The 16,812-nt window shown below is 48.7% G+C and overlaps 1 protein-coding gene across 5 annotated transcripts in view; it reads right to left on the minus strand.

Moving 5' to 3' along the window:
• Positions 1-16,812, minus strand: part of DAPK1 (death associated protein kinase 1) — a 170,101-nt gene that overhangs the window by 41,961 nt on the left and 111,328 nt on the right. For all 5 annotated transcript variants that reach the window (XM_046663717.1, XM_046663720.1, XM_046663719.1 and 2 more), the window contains exons 4-16: positions 11,829-11,967; positions 9,992-10,121; positions 9,776-9,824; positions 9,648-9,674; positions 9,006-9,158; positions 8,600-8,645; positions 7,368-7,457; positions 5,988-6,080; positions 3,986-4,105; positions 3,449-3,547; positions 2,564-2,662; positions 1,195-1,293; positions 73-270 (exon numbers count right to left, since the gene is read on the minus strand). In XM_046663717.1, the coding sequence (XP_046519673.1) occupies positions 73-270; positions 1,195-1,293; positions 2,564-2,662; positions 3,449-3,547; positions 3,986-4,105; positions 5,988-6,080; positions 7,368-7,457; positions 8,600-8,645; positions 9,006-9,158; positions 9,648-9,674; positions 9,776-9,824; positions 9,992-10,121; positions 11,829-11,967 (1,342 nt within the window). The remainder of the gene's footprint in view (positions 1-72; positions 271-1,194; positions 1,294-2,563; positions 2,663-3,448; positions 3,548-3,985; positions 4,106-5,987; positions 6,081-7,367; positions 7,458-8,599; positions 8,646-9,005; positions 9,159-9,647; positions 9,675-9,775; positions 9,825-9,991; positions 10,122-11,828; positions 11,968-16,812) is intronic.

Raw genomic sequence — 16,812 nt, forward strand, 5'->3', positions numbered from 1 at the left:
GACTGAGGAGTCTTATGGTCCCTCCAGCCCCCAGGTCAGTGCTCAGCGAGTGTGACCCATTCACCACAGCACCTTGTCAGAGGCATTCAGGTCGGCTCCGTGCTCGGCCAGACACTCCACGATGTCGTGGTAGCCCCTGGCGGAGGCCGTCAGGAGGGGCGTCTCTCCTTCTCGGTTCTTAACGTTCACATTGCAGCCGGCCTCGCAAAGGGCTCTGGCCACAGAGTGGTAGCCATGCCAGGCCGCACAGTGCAGGGGGCTTTCTTCCTCCTGGGCAGGGACACAAGCGCAGACAGGAGAAGGTGATAATTTGAAAGAAAGCAGAGGCCCGGTGAGGCTCCAGCTGAATTCGGCAGCAAAGTCAAGGTGGCAGAAAGAGCTCATGGCTATTGGGGCAAAAACGGACACGGGTCTGAGGTCTCTCCTGCACTAGTTCGCTTTCCTCAACGCCTTGAGTTGGACGAATTTGGCTTTCTCAGCACTTTACTGACAACTGACTTTAGGGGGCCCGCGGGGCCACAGGCTCAGCTCTTCTGAAGGAGAGCCCCCGCCTGGGCGGCTGACAGCACCATCTGTAAAGGGCCTTCGTTTGCCTCACCTGAGACTGCTGACAGCAGGAGAGCATGGCCCTGCACAAGAATCCCTTCGACAACCTCGAGGCCTCACGCTTCCGCCACGCACATGACGTAAGATGAGCCACATAACGTACTGTTGCCGTGGCCAGGGAGCAACCGAGACAACCACGCTTTACCAGGTCGAGGAATGGGCCGGCCACAAGGCCTGTGGGACTGGAAGGCCTAGTGCTCCGTGAGCGACACCATCAGACGCACACATCTGTCTGCGAGAGGCCGTTAGAGTGCAGCGGTCACGAACATGGACTCTGGAACCAGACTGTGTGGGTCTGCTCCAGGCTCCACCACTTAGGAGCTGTGTGAGCTTGGACAAGTTACTGAACCTTTCGCTGCCTCAGTTTCCTCATCAGGAGAATGACAGTAATCATAACTCACCTCGTAGGGCTGTCCAGAGGACTGAGTGAATGAATGAATGTTAGAGAGTGCTTCTGTTTGAGTCCCTGCCCGCCGCAATCTAAGCAGAAACTTGGATAAAACTCCAAAGGACCAGGCTGTATCACTTGGCTGCCTGCACGTCCGTGCAGAGCAGAAGGAGGGGAGCACATCGGCTACCAGGACCCACCTTGTCCTGGAAATCGGGGTTAGAGCCGAAGCTGCACAGTAACTGAACCACGTCGGCGTGGCCATAGCGAGCTGCCACGTGAAGGGCCGTCTCTCCAGACTGCAAAAGAAACAGCCAGAGGGTCAGCGCGCCCAGGACCAGAGGCCAGGCACGCCTGGCTCCACGTCCTCCCCTTTGGGGTGCCCGCCCCCCAGGGCCAGAGGCCCTTTGGTGATGGGTCAGGCACCTGGGGGCGAGTGACCATCATACAGCTAGTGTTAAACCCACACAGCTGGCCCATGCTGTTTGTCATAAAGCTCCCCAAACGAGAAGAATGCTTTCCTTTCTCTGTGATGGCTGCTCTCAATCTTCTTTACAAAATGATGCTTTTCACTGTGATTTTTTTTAAAAACACAAAATTCCCTCTTAATACGAAGTGCATCACATAGCAGTTATTTATTAACAAGTTTCTGATTTCACTGTCTATGTGTAGAATCTTGTTTCTTATGTTCTCAGAGATACTTAAAACCATCACTATCAGCCCATACAATAACTTGCTGTGAATTAGTAATAGCTGCAACTTCCTTAAGGCATTTTACTTATATCTGCCAAAAAGTCGTCAGAATAAACTGATTTAAAAAAATAAACAAGATACTTTATTGCCAACTGATAGAAAACTGCCATAATACATATGTGTCTTTGATGCGAATGTCATTCTTAGATATGGTGCAGTGCACAATCCATACAACTGTATGTGGCAGCCCTGACTGAACATGACAAATTAGTCTACAAGCATGAGAAGCAGAGAAGGGTTGTAGTACAGTAGACTACAGAATGGATGAAAGGTAGGAATCCTAGGCGCAGGTTCCAGCATTGACAGCTCACAAGACTGTTGTGTATTCTGCATGAAACACGTATATATGAAAGCAAGGTATCTTGCTAAATCAATAATTTTTATAACATCTTTGCCCAAAAAGTCTTACTTTCAGTGCATTGTCTCATTAATCTTTCTAGCGTCGGCATTGTCAGCCACTTCAAAGACGAAGACAATGGTCAAGAGTTGTGCTTAGAAGCATATGTTGAGTCAATAAGAGGATCAGGACTCAGATCTCTCTCTGGTTGTCTTTCTAGTAGAGCTCTGAGTTTTGATGTCATGGAGAAAGGAATTCACTGCTTGCGTGTTATGGCAACTACCTGGCAGATTTCAGCAAAAGGCAAATTTTAATACTAGACCAAGCCACCAGCAAAAAGAAACTTCTAAATTAAACTCTCTGCAGGAAGATTTGGTCCTGAACCCTTGTTCTTCGGGTCCTGGTGCACACAGCACGCCAGAGCTCAAATGCATCCTTTCGTTACTCCTTCCTGTCCCTAAGAAGAGAAGTGGCCTTACCTTGTCTTTAACATCCAACGGGCATTTGTTCTCAATGAGAAATTTCAAGGTGTCCACGTGGCCATGCCGCGAGGCCCAGTAGATGGCATTGGATCCGCCCTGTAGAAAACCAACATGGAGTCACATTTCCAGGGCGCCGAGGGATCTGAGGGCTCATTGGCTCACACTCACCCACTTCCCCTCCCACGAGGCTGCAGGCTCCAAAGGAGCAACTTTCAAGAGCAAGAAAACTCCCATTTCACTTTTCAGTTGGGACAAAGGGGCTGAGGCCAGGGAGACCTTAACGTTCCGGGAAGCTGTGTGAAGGGGCTAGGGACCTCTCTGTACTATCTTTGCAGATTTTTTTAATAAGTCTAGAATTATTTCAAAACAAAAAGTTGTTTTTCTTTTCTGAAAACTCTCCTCTGGCCTCTGGTTGGAATTCGCTCTACTGTCAAGGGCCAGAGCCAGTCGCCCCCAGCTCTGTGGAAGTGCTGTGGACGCTGAGGGCGGAGCCACCGAAATGACTGTGTCCTCCTTACTCTGTTGCCCTGTAAACCTGCCAGCAAATACATTTCTGATGAGGCTAATTAGATAATAAAAGCTTTTCCAAATGTGACATCTAATAACACTGTGGAGTAAGTGTGATCAGCAAGGAGCAAATCGGGGTGTTTCACAAAGAAACGCTGATGTCGAGCACCAGAGCCGAGAAGGAAACACGTTCGCCTCCTTGTCCATGACCTGCGTTGGACTGGACCAGGCTGCGTGAGCAGTTCATCTTCCTTTATAGGAAACTCAGAAATGAAGGAGGGCATACATGTTATTTTTCTCTGTTACTTCTATGATTAGGAGACATCTGGAAATACTTAAAACATTAATTCATTTGCAATAAAACAGAATTATGACCTTATCCTGGACATCAATTCTTGAGCCTCTTTTAATGAGCAACTGTAGTATTTGAATATTCCCACAGCCAGCAGCAATAAGTAACGGAGGTGTCCCATGCTGGAAAAGGAGAGAAAAAAATACTATTTTTCAGGTTTGGTAGGAAAGAAAAAGCCCAGCCGTCACTGCTGCCCCACACATTCCTGTCTCAGCAGCACACACCTACTGCTGCGGGACAGGAACGGGGTGGTCAGAAGACCACAGCCGCCCTTCCGCTCTGGATTCACAATCAAAGGCGACATTTCCATTTGCAGGATAAGCACACTCAGAATTTCACAGGTAAAGGAGCAATCGGTGCATGCAGAAAGGCCCTCAATGCAATAAGGCCTTATTTCTGACTCAATCCACACTTTAAACAGAAGTGACTTTTTCCACAGTATGGAGTTTGCAACAGGAAGGGAGAAGGAAGAAGCAGATGGGGTCTTTCCACTTTAAACTTGGAGGCACACGGTCTCCCTGACCACCCCCTCCACTCCCCCGGGCAGGACAGCATCTGACCTTGTTGGGCTGGTTAACATCGTAGTTGGACAATGAGCCCAGGAGGTGCTGCAGGCCTGGGACGTTGTCGTCGTTGATGGCATGGATGATGGCTTTCATCACAAAGGAGTCTTCCTCATCCTTGAGAGACACAGCGAAGAGGGAAAAGAGTGAGCTTGCCGGCCACCATCCTCTCATCAACATAAGAGAAATTCAGGCTCATTTGTTAAAAGGAGCATTCAGAGCAAAGCAAGCCATTTAATGCCAAAATCCACGTGGTGATGAAGGGAAGCAGGAGGTTAGTTTTGCCCCTGCTGTGTTGGAAACTAGCACCATCTACTATTTACCTGTGCCTCATGTCACCTGCATCATAACCCAGAGAGCGAACAGCTTTCAAGATTCAGATTTAGAACAATGATTGATGACAAACTACCCTTTGTGTTTATCTTAGGAATCTTTCAACATGTAGGCCCAGAAATGATGGGTGAGTATAATTCAGATTCTAAAAACCATAAAACCAAGGAAATGATACCTTTGAATAAGATAGTCTTAATTTGTAATTTTCCCAATTACAGAATTGTCATTTTCTGATCACTGGAAAATCTTCCTTCTCTAGGTACAGAATAACATGGCAAAACTCACTGAAAGTTGGTCACAATTATTAAAAAATAATTGGCCTTTAAAGGGAAGAAATATAAAAATAAAGGCCAGAAAAAAGAAAACAGATACATTTCTAATTACAAAGGGAAAATAACCAGAGAATGTTGAACAAGTTTGTTAAATCTTTGCTACTTTGTCAAAGTTTTCTCATAATAAGAAATTCGCAAAATATGGTACATTAAAACCAAGGAATAAGCTAGAAAATCCCAAACAAAATTTCTGGACTTATAGAGGCCACTAAAATTTCACATCTGGAAAAGTATATCTCCAGAGGCTTGGTCTCCGCCTGTGGGCGGAATGGAGGAAGCCGCTCTCTGAACTCTGCTCTCTCTTCTCTAAGACCCGAGTCCAAGCACACTTCGTGAGGGCTTTAAGGATATCTGTATAGAGGACATGTTTAAGAACGGCACTGGTTTTGCTTTTGTATCACAATCCAAGTTGATGAATAAGAGACATTTTCCTGAAAGCGACAGGAGAAATGCAATAAAGTGTGGTCACGACCAGCAGGATGCTGGGGTGGGAGAGAACCTGAGGTCTGCGAGGGGTCTTCCTACTCGGAGCTCCCACACAACCCTGGGCCCTCTCCTACCCTAAACTTTCCATTGTGACCCATCTATTTTCTCCATCTGATGATTCGGGATGATTTTAATTTATAATATTTAATCATTCCCATTACTTTACTTAGATTAACTGTTTTTACCTTGTCCCTGATCCCACTGCCACCTTCAAACAGTTCCCAAACCCAGCCTCCCCCCTCTTCTGCTCCCTTCTCCTCCTGACTTGCTTCTCTCACACTTCTTTCTTCTTTTTAACATCTCCTATCTCTTTTGACTCTACAAGGCTGGGCCTGGAGCCTCAGTGAAACCACTGGCTTTGGGGAGGAAAGACAGGGCAGGGCGGGTGTCTGATGGGCGACCCCGTGCCGGAGCCCAGCCTCCACTCAGGAAGCTGACCTTCAGCTGCAGCCATGGAGCAGGCTGGGGCCCACAGACCACCGCTCCCACCTTTTCTGGAGCCCTTGCCTCCAGGGTTACAAAGCCCTGCTGCCTGACTCAGGGGAGAGTCTCGTGAATTCAGATGGGCCAGTCAGACCTGAAGGGTTACCTTGACATTAGGTTTCAGTTTGGATTAGGGGAGAGAAATCACAGAGTGGTTCCCAAGGATCTTGGGCAGTCCATACAAAGCCAACACAGCAGGTGGGTAAGTGGGTTTAGCCTTCTGGTCTACCATGAACTCCACCCCAAGCCCCACTGCACTTCCCCTGACTTCAGGCTTTCTCAGTTGTTGAAGCAATTGAACAACTTAAGCTTCTAAATACACAGTGCTGAGCAGGAGCCTCACCAGGGCACACAGGCATGCTTACCAGGGTATCGTCACTTCTGGCAACACTCATGTTACTTCTGGACAAGAACGACCTGGACAATCTTTGGCACAGTGATATCAAGCGAACGGATTGCTTTAAAAAAAAGAGAGGAGAAAAGGGCAGGGGGAGGAGGAGAGAGATCTGAGGTAACAATACTCAAGTCCGTGCACCTCACAGTCTCTGCGACGGCGCTCACGGCTGGCAGCACGCAGGGGCGGGTGACGCCACAAGTGCATTTGCTTAAAGAATGCTTCTCACAGTCTTGTGAATCAAGACAACAGGACAGAGAGCAGCCTCCTGCAGTTCATCATTAAATTGCAGGACCACACCCCCTGCCTCCCTTCTCTCAGCATCTCGTTCTCTGCTCCAGGAACGGGATCTGACCTAACAGCCCCACGCGTGCCCCTGCAGAGAAGCCGTACGCAGGCACCTTGCCCTGTGTCCTGGGTGCCCAGACAAGCTGGCAATGGTGGATAACGTGACTATCAAACCCCATACAGTGGCTGGGAATGACCCGGTGGGGACTCCTCAGACTACAGGACAAACACCCCTCCACTTACTCTCAAAGTAGACATACAGGTAAAGAACGCGTGTGTGTGTCTGTGTGTGAGGGGGACTGACAGTGGTTCACTCTACATTTAAGGCCTTCTTCTAAGGGCTTCCCTGAGACTGACAGTTAAACCTTAAGTAACCCAGTGCTGCGGTCCCCCTCATCCCTATTGTGCCGCCCCCAACTCCATGTGTGCAAGAACACGGCGCATTTCCCGTCCACTGCTGGGTAGACACGGCAGGGCCCTGCTTCCTCTGGACTGGACGTGACTCTGTGCTCGGGAAGCCATCCTGTCACCTGCCTAACCCTGAGTTTTGATTTGTTCGGGGATGGCTGGAATGCCCTTTAGAGCCACATCCCCCACAGAGGCCGTCCACACCGAAAAAGTGCAAGAGACCACACTGCATAATGCTCACCCACCCCCCCTCCCAGACCAAGGCTGGATTCAGACAACCATCCACACGAGTTCCGGTAGGAACATAATACCATGCTGCTTACCACAAAGAAGACATTTATTTAAAGTGGGGCTTGCTGAATTTAGAAAAAGACTCCACTCGAATTTTCCGTGCTGATTTAAAAATTTGCCTTGGGAATGGTTTTGATTTTAAAAAATGCAAAATTACATGTGAAGATACAAGTTAAAGAGGACTGATACTATTTTTGCTTATCTTTGAAAATAAGGTAATAGGGCAGAAGACTACAGAGTAAATTAAACAAAAAAAAAAAGGATGCACTTTTGTACCAACAGTATCAGAAGAGATGAGCCCTGACACGGGGAGCCTGACAGAGGAAACAGAGTTAGTGACTCTCTCCTTAGCAAACAATCTTACTTTCCATTTTTTCCGGGCTGCGAACTTCTTGAATTTCTCCATGTTTACGGCCGAGGCTTTTCTACTAAGTGCTTGTTGGGTATCTTTAGGCTACAAGGAAAGTCCAAGAAAGAAATTTAGAGCTCTCAGATTGTGGAACTGTGGTACCCGACAACTTTGCGAAACCTCTCATTCTTCAGGATGCTCACACATTCACCTCCCTAAACAACCACACAAGTTGGAATAATATGCAACACCAGGAACCTGGTCTCGGGAGGCTAACTTCTGTGGCTAAGGGTGTGATACAATCCACAAAGACGGGATCTTGGGGAAAAGTGCAAAAGTTGAGCTTGGATCAAGCTGAATTACAACTTTCCACAAGTGAGTTTGGGAATGGCCAGATTCACGGTGAGGCCATCCATGTTGAGGCATCTGAACTCAAGGTCATCAAGTAGGGACCCCAGAGGTCAACAAATACGGCCTACCCTACAGCATTGGAATCCCTTCTACTGCATCTTTTTCAGAAGCCATTTAGCTCCACTGCCGAGAGACAGAGACCCCACTGCGTTCTGGGGGGCCCAGGAACTGCTGGGAGCTCGCGTAGACAAACAGTTCTCCAGCTGCCCCAAACCTACTTCTGTAATGCAAGTTACTGCATCGCAATCTGCTTACATCTTCCATGATTTTATTCTGTAACTGCCATATTCCCCACCCTTAGTCCTTTCTGCTCCAGCTGAAGCAACTTCAGTTCTGGAACCCAGATGCTGACAGGCGTCAGGTAGGTAACATCTAGGTGTAACATGTTAGCGGGTGGCCACAGGCCCGGGCACAAAGGCAGCTGTGCGAGCCGCTGGTGACCTCGTGGGATGAGTGCTCAGTGTTGGTGGATCTTCACATTTTTCAAGAGAAGCTGGAAATCCAGATTTGATATGATATCTAATGCTAGGAATTAATTAAAAAATTTTAAAAAATATTGTCGGGCCAACATCCCACAGGTCAAACCAAAATTGGCTGTTGAGTGGACTTAACCTTCAGCTCTGTGTTTATAATCCTGCGTTCTGATAGCTTACTCCCCTCCACCTATGCTATCATTAGGATACGCTCATCTCCAGTGGTCTTAAAATACGGCATAGCAGCAAACACAACACTCCAGGTGCGACCTGTGGTTAGGACCCATGGTAACTGGTAGTGCCTTAGGACAAATGAGCCAGGATGCCCTGTAACACCCAAACCCACCACAACGGGCCACTTACCTTGATCCAGGGGTGCTGCAGACTATCTTGAATCGTCATTCTCTTCCTTTGTGGGGGAGGGGAAAGAAAAAAAATGCTGTGACCAGAGAAGCAAACACGAAGGCTGTCCGCGTGCGGCCAGGCCTGCCAAGCAGATGCCTGAGAATGCAGACTGGGGCCCGCCCCATGGAAGGAAGCCCAAAACAAGGTCAGTCTCTGTGCGACCATTTCACTGTGCCCGCAGGGACTGACTGAGCAGGTACACAGGGCCCGGCCTGCATTTTCTGAAGTGTTTCACGTGGCACGCTTCCCTCTGCCAGGCAGAAACAACCAGGGTGTCATGAGCACAGCCATGAGCACAGGACAGGTGCTAGCCCTCGTCCGCCGAGGCCAGGGCTGAGCCCTTTCAGGAATAATGGACACTCACTTTGGATCCTTGACGAGGAGTCTTCTTATGAAGTCCTTGGCTAGGGCACTGGTATTACTGAAGTATTCTTCCTCAAATTCATAGTTGACGGCAGATACGTTTGCTAACGTTTCTTGCTTAGTGTCTCCAAGGAATGGGGAGGCCCCACTTAGGCTGTTAATAAAGTGGAGCACAGAACACGAATAATTACCTGTCGTGTTGTCATTTCATTCCTCTAACATCTGACAAGGGGAGTGAGGATAAGACGATAATCTGGTGCCTGGGCAATGACTTCAGAATTCAATTACACTTTATAGGGCATGTAATTGTCATGAACAAAAGCTTCAGCTTAATGCAAAGGATGCATTTAAGAAGTTAATTTGGAACGGCACCTAGTAGTTAAAAAAATCCTCTCCCCTTCCCTCAGCAGGACAGCCACTGTTTCTTTCAGTGACTATTTGGCAGTTTCTGATGACTCATTTCAAATTAGGAGAAAACGTTTAATAGTATAAACTAAATGTGTTCTGGGGGTGGAAAATGAATATGTTTACATTAAAAAGCATAGATAAGCTGAAGAGATCAACGTGATACACAGAATGGTTAATACAACATACGGTCTCACAGACAGAGGGAAAGAACGTGCGTTTGGATTCTGGTACTTACAGAATATAGGTTATTACCCCAATACTCCTAAACACAAAACAAAAACGAAATAAAAAACAAAGGTCAGAAGAACAGTAAAATAAAACAATAAATCAGAAAGATGACTACATCGGGGGGGTGCTCCTTACCACATATCTGCCTCGAGACCGAGAGGTTCATAGTTGACTATCTCAGGAGCTGAGAGGAAATGAACGCACAGTTAGTTTCAGAAGGAAGCGAACTGATAGATTCTATCTTCTTGTATAAACCAGAAACAGGTACCAGGGAAATGATGTCACAGCCGGGGAATTTTGCCAGCATCATGTTTATGAGAAATAAGTAAACACATGAGTAAAGAAACTTACCAACAAACTCTGGGGTTCCAAATATGTTTTTGAATTCATTTCCAAAGTCAATTTTATGGGCCAACCCAAAGTCGATGATCTTGATCCGAGGTTTAGGGACATTTCTATCCAAAAGCATTATGTTTTCAGGCTTTAAAAAAGAGAAACAGTACAGCAATGCTCATAGCAGCCTTATTCAAAATAAGCAAAGGTGGAAACAACCTAATGTACATCAGCAGATGAATGGATCAACAAAATGTGGTGTACACCTAGAATGAAACATTACTCAGCCTTAGAAAGGAAGTAAATTCTGACACGTGCTACAACATGGTGAACCCTCAAGACACGATGCTAACTGAAACACGCCAGACAAACAAGGACAGATACTGTATGATTGCACTTGTATGAAGTACCTAGAACAGGCAAATTCATAGACACAGAAAGCAGAATGCGGTAGCCAGGGACTGGGGCGGGGAATGGGGAGTCAGTGGTTAAGAGGTACAGAGTTTCAGTTTGGGAAGATCACTAAGTTCTAGAAAGGGATGGTGGTGACAGTTGCACAACAGTGTGAATGTACTTAATGCCACCGAACTGTATACTTAAAAAGGGTTAAAATGGTAACTTTTACTTTATGTTTATTTTGCCACAATAATAATCTTAAAAAGCTATCATATGTTACGCTAAAGACAAGGTGGCAGAATAGTTTTCCCTCTTCCCTGAAAAAACAACCAAAAAATAGGGATAACAGGGTAGTTGAAAGAGAACACCAGGAAAAATAAATGTCCTGGTTTAGGTTCTCCCAGAAGCAGACCTGAGACAGCGACTTGGGTACAAGCGGCTTATGTGGGAGGCGCTCCAGGGAACGCGTGCTGGAGAAACGGGGAAACGGAAATAAGGAAGCCCATACAAGGTGTCTTATCAAGGCGGGGGTGACTCAGAGTTTCCCACCGGAGCGCAAGGGAGCTGGGGTGTTTACCCACCATCTCCCTGTCCCCTGCAGCTCAGAGCTGCTTCTGTGGCATTCGCCCTTTGGCGTTTCCAGCTCCCAGCGCCAGAAACCAGGTGCAGGCAGAGAGCCATGGCGTTCGCAGCAGCAATCCCTGCGGTGAGTTAGTGAGTGCTGGGGGATCTGGATGGGGTCTGGACAGCTCTGCTACAACAAGGAAGGAGAAATTCCTCCCTCCTCTGACGTCTTGTCCCAGCTCCAGTGATCAAAATCACTCACCTGGCTGCTTTGGGACACTGTCCTCACTACCGTGGATGGAGCTTGAGTCTTACACTGTCACTTCCTGTTGCTCATGTACATGTCTTCCCTTCCCAAAGAGACCACAACCTCTGTGACGGCTGGGAGTATGACATGCCATTTTAGCTCCCATAATGCCTTGCTTCTAGCTCGGCAAAGACTCCAATTAGCCAGTCTCAGAGTTTGGCAATTGCCAATGACAGTCCCGCTCGTAAGCCTTCGCATCAAGAGGAAACTAGAGATCAAGGCATCTTCCATCTTATGTGCCCTCAGCCACAGAGGGATGGAAACTGCATAACCGGTGGCCACTCCAGGCTGAAAATACCCCATAACCAACAGCAGCCCCCTTGTTTAAGGACCTGACTGAGAATGCTCCTTAATTCTTGCCCAAGGATTCTAGAATATAATCATTAATCTCAGCCTCCATCCCACAAAAAGGTTAGGAGTTCCTGCAGTAGGCATGCATGATATACTTGCTGATTTATATTGATAACTGTTTGTTAAGCCCATAGAAGAAAAAAGTATCTCTTTCAGACGCCTCAAGTCTTCTTAGCAAACAAACAATCAGGGCCGTGTTGGCATAAGCCTCTCTCTGGCTCATGCTCAGTGACATACCTTCAGATCAAAGTGGGCAATCTGGAGGGAGTGCAGGTAGTAAACACCGTTAAGAATTTGCTTGAGAAATTCGGTTGCTTCCTCTTCAGTCAAAGATTCCTTTTCAGCCAAGAAGTCAAACAGCTCACCGCCTGCAACGCTGCAACCAGGAAGCAGAGGTGATTGATGCAGCCGGCCTTCCATCAACCTGTCTCGCACAGACTGTTGGTGCGCTCAGATCTCAGGCAAGAAATCAGCATGAGCACATGCTGAGACTGCCAAGCCAGGAGTCAGAATCTCGCCTCTCATCACTGGATGAGAATTCGGCCTTCAGGTACATTTGTACATTTGTCCTTGGGTACCATTTTCCTAATGTGCTAATGTTCACAAATGAGGGGAGGAAGCAGAGATGTGATGGGGGGAAAAATATCAATGGATCTTTAAAACATCTTAATCAAACAAATTTAAAGGCGAAGACAATTCACCGATTTAAAAAGGACCTACAAGCCAACTTTGTACAGAATTTATAGAATACATCTTCCTAGCCCAATCAGAGAGCACCTGGGAAGTTCATAATCTGTGAGTTAATCATTTTGAAACTCAAAATCACAACAGAGCCTGACAAAAATTTTTCCTTTTTTGTTTTGTATTTGTTTACATGTAAATACATACATATTTATAAAAATCACATTTAGTAATGAATTTAACAAATACCTTAACTCATAAGAATAAACTTATCACAATGCACAAAATCACAATGCACGTGGTTGTCTGGGTTACTGTGTCTGTCTCTCTGACCAGACTGGAAGCCCCTGGAGGACAGAGGTCAGCCCTGGCTGTGGCCCGCGGCTGCCCCCACCTTCTTGCACCATGCCAGCCACATAGCAAGAGCTCAAAACATCTTTATCAAGTGGTTAAATGAACAAACTCCCCTAAAAAATTCACGGTAGTGATAAATGGCAAATAACAGGGAACTTTTAATAAGAGTTTTTATAAGTTAATCTTGATCAAGTTTAACTGTACATTCACAACATAATAATTATCTGCAATTACCCATGTAACTGCTGTGTGCGTTCTCTTTCTTTCCACAGATGGCTCCATAAACATACCTACCATGTCTACATCCAGAACAAGATAGCTACTGCTGGTGACATTAAACTCAAACGACAAAAAAGCCGTTTTCTTAAGGAAAAGCTTCAGGTCCGGTCCCTTCACCCTCTAAGTCCGTGTTTTTCTAAGCCCGTCCCAGGGTCCACTGGCATCAGAACTGCTTGGTGTGTTTTAAAAACACAGATTCTGGGCCTGACTTCCAAACTGCTGCCTGGGAGTTTCAAAGGGTGGGGGCCAGGAGACAGCCTTCTAACAAGCACCCCAGCTGATTCTCAGCACACCATAGACTGAGGCCAGTTTTCAAAGTCTTGATTACATGGTCCTCCCTCTGATACATAACTTTGGGATATTTATCCAGAGGGCGAGGTGACTCCACCCCTGGGACCCCAGTAGATAGCCGGCAGATCTGCCACGTGCCACATGGTGAGAAGCCCCCGTGGGTGGCAGAGGCCTGCAGCTGGCACCAACACTGCCAGGCAGTGGCCTTCCTGCCTGCCCCCTCCCAGCCTCGCTGCCCTCTCCTCTCCAAGCGCCCTCGGCCACGCATCTCGAACCGGCTCCCACTCAATGCCACGAGCCCTCCGCTTCTCACTTTTCTGTCTTCTTATCCCTCTTAAAACCAACAAAATGGGAAGAGGGAATCTTTCAACTATAGGGAACAAAAAGGAAGAAAAAATGGGAAACTGTGAACCGACCAATGCTGAGAAAGATGCGCTATCATCTGCTTCTGTGCTCTCTGGCGTTGGTGGCATTGCTTAAGTGACTGCAGCATCTTGGGCACATAGTGTAGGGATGGTCCAGAGTGCGTGCATCCGGCTCGTCTTAATTCTGCAGCTGGAAGGTTATTCCTTCCCCCTGAGCCTCATTTCCTCATCAAACAGGAATAATAGGACCTATTCCTTTGCGGGTTTTAAGGATTAAAGAAAATAAATATATGTGAAGCAGCTGGCAGGTCTGGCTTGGGGCTGAGGGCCTGTCAGTGGCACTGTGCCATCATAAAGGAAGGAACCACCATTCCTGTAGAATGCCAACGCTCTCCCTCCCCCCCCCGCCCCGGGCAGCCCACAGGATGGGAGCCCCTCCCTGCCCTGCCTCTCCCCTCTCCCCCTCACATCCACTGGTCTGGCCTAACCATGGCACGCCCAAGATGAGGGGGCTCCTGGCCCCAGCCTTTCCTCGCTCTGGCTCCCTTCAGGGTCTTCCCCACTCCCCATCGCTCACACAGACTGCTTATGCTTTTACTTATTTGTTTATATTTTGTTGAGGAAGATTCGCCCTGAGCTAACATCTGTGTCTGTCTTCCTCTGTTTTGTATGTGGGTCACTGCCACAACATGGCCTCCAACAAGGGGTAGAGGTCCGCAGCCAGGAACTGAACCTGGGCTGCCAAAGGGCCGTGCGTGAAATTTAACCACGAGGCCACGGGCTGGCCCCAGAATGCTTGTTCTTTTAAATACATCAATACGTCTCCTGACAATGAGAAATGCCTGGGGTTTCGCTGCCTGCATCTCATAGCACCCAAACAGCTCAGTGGGGCGTGGAGATCCAGTCCTTCCTAGGAACCCGGCCACTGCCCCAGGCCAGGCCTTTGCTCCTCTTCTTTGGCTGGCTTTCCCTCCCTCACATGTCCCCTGAGCTTCCTCCAGTCAGTGAAGAGCAGCCTACTTCATCCTCCTGAGGGCTCTAGGCTCTGTGAGGCAGAAGGGCAGAGGGCAAGGAGACCCGGTCGAAATCCTGCCCAGTTACCCAACCTCACCGCATCTGGGATTCCTCTCTGTAAGAGAAGGGACAATCGCACCCTGTAAAGTTGTTCTGAGGTTCCAGGACGTGTAGAGCCTGTCAGGGCTCAAGAAATGCTGCTTTCTTCCCATCCGGCTTCAAACCAAGGGTCCTCCCAGAGCAGCAGTGGTGTGCTGGACTGTAGTTAACAACCGGCTCTCTGGGGTTGGGTGGGGCAAGCTCATTCCCAAGGGGTCATATTCCCACCACGGTCATTTCAAGCTACTCACGTGACGGCAGTGACTGTGGAGTTGGGAGAGGATGTGCCCTGGGGGAGCCAGCTACCTGGCCCACTGAGGCATTATGTATTTTCTAAAGATAGTGTAAAAGCATGTCACCCCATGTGTTCGTCTGTGCTGTGATCCTGCATCTGTGGCTTCACCTCCTTGAATCTGCCATCGCCACACACCAAGGGCAGGAGTGTGCACTCACCAGCGGAGCGACGGTGGAAACAGGTGACAACACCCCTACCCAAGCCCCCCGCGATCACTCCTAAGCCCAGGGGGGATCCCCAGGGTCCCGCACCCACCAGCAGGGAAGGCCTCCCCTCGCCATTAGCAGGGAGGCCCTGCCCAGAAGCCAGAACAAAGAGAAGCTCCTGGCGGGCCTGGCATGGCACCAGACTGCAAGCTGCCACTGAGCTCACGGTCTCCGGCGCACGGCTCAGTGCAGGGGGCACTCGGACTTCCCGTAGACGTGCTTGGGGACACGGCTGGAGCTCCAGCGCCTGGCTCTGCGGCGCGGGGGAAGGCTCCGGGGTCCCACATCTTCCCGGCAGGGAAAGCCTCTGCTCACCATTAGCAGGGAGGCCATGCCCAGAATCCAGGACAAACGGAAGCTCCCAGTGGGAGGATCCCCTGGGGTGGCTCCAGGCCGCAAGCTGCTGCTGGGCTCATGGTCTCCTGCACACGGGTCGGTGCAGGGGGTGCCCAGACTTCCCGTGGATGCGCTTGGGGCCTGGGTGGAGCTCCAACACCCGGCTCTGTGGCCTGGGGGGTCGCTCCAGGGTCCCGCACTCCCCCAGCAGGGAGGGCCTCTGCTCACCATTGGCCCCGCCCAGCATTCAGAACACCAGGAAGCTCCCTAGAGCAGAATTCCCCACAAGGCAGCAGCTTACAAGCCACTGCCAGGCCCACGGACTATGGCCGTGTCCCAGACGAGGCAAGGGGCTCCCAGAGATCCCGTGAGAGTGAAGTGGGGCAGAGTAGAGCTCCGGTGAAACAGCTATGTAGCCCGGGGGGATCTCCAGGTTCTTACAGCAGCCTCAGCGAAAGCCTCTGCACAGCACTAGTGGAGAGGGCCCAACTGGCAATCGCAAGGCGGGAAGGCCCTGGGGCAAAAGCAGCACAGCTAGGTGAGCTAACGACAGACTGCAGAAGATACCCATAGCTCTGCTGGGACCTATAGTGGACAAGTGTGATCTGGTGGGCTCTGTTAGAGACAAATCGGAGATTATAGGTGATCCTGCTCCTGGCTGACGGGAAAGCCCACAACACCGCTGCAGACCACAAGGAGGGAACGCATCTAGGTGGGCTGCAGCAGTAGGCACCAGCAGCCTGAGGCCCCCTTGCGATTGCCCCCACAACCGATGAGGGACCCCACAGGACCACTGTGACTACGAGGAGGGGTCCAGGCCCAGTCAGTAACAGCTGACAGGGTTCCTGGTTGGTGCAGTCTAAACAGCTTTCCCCCCACCCCACACACACCAGACGCAACAAGTGGAAGCAGCAACTAAACTCTATCTCTATGAGGAGGCACAAATCCATGCCATCAAGCAGTATGAAAAAATATATTAAATCTCCAGAACAGAAGGAAAATGATAAGCACCCAGAAAACAATCCCAAAGACAATGAAATCTATAACCTAAATGACGATGATTTCAAAACTGCCATTATGAAAAAACTCAATGACCTAAAAGAGAATTCAGATAGACAACTCAATGAGTTCAGGAGCTATGTCACAAAAGAGCTTGACACTATAAAGAAGAACCAATTAGAAATACTGGAGAGGAAGAACACAATGGAGGAGATTAAGAAAAATCTGGACTCTCTGAACAGTAGGGTCGATAATATGGAGGACAGAATTAGCAATTTGGAGGATAGGAATATAGAAATGCT

Source organism: Equus quagga, chromosome 6 (genome assembly GCF_021613505.1).
Source record: "Equus quagga isolate Etosha38 chromosome 6, UCLA_HA_Equagga_1.0, whole genome shotgun sequence".
Classification (NCBI taxonomy): domain Eukaryota; kingdom Metazoa; phylum Chordata; class Mammalia; order Perissodactyla; family Equidae; genus Equus; species Equus quagga.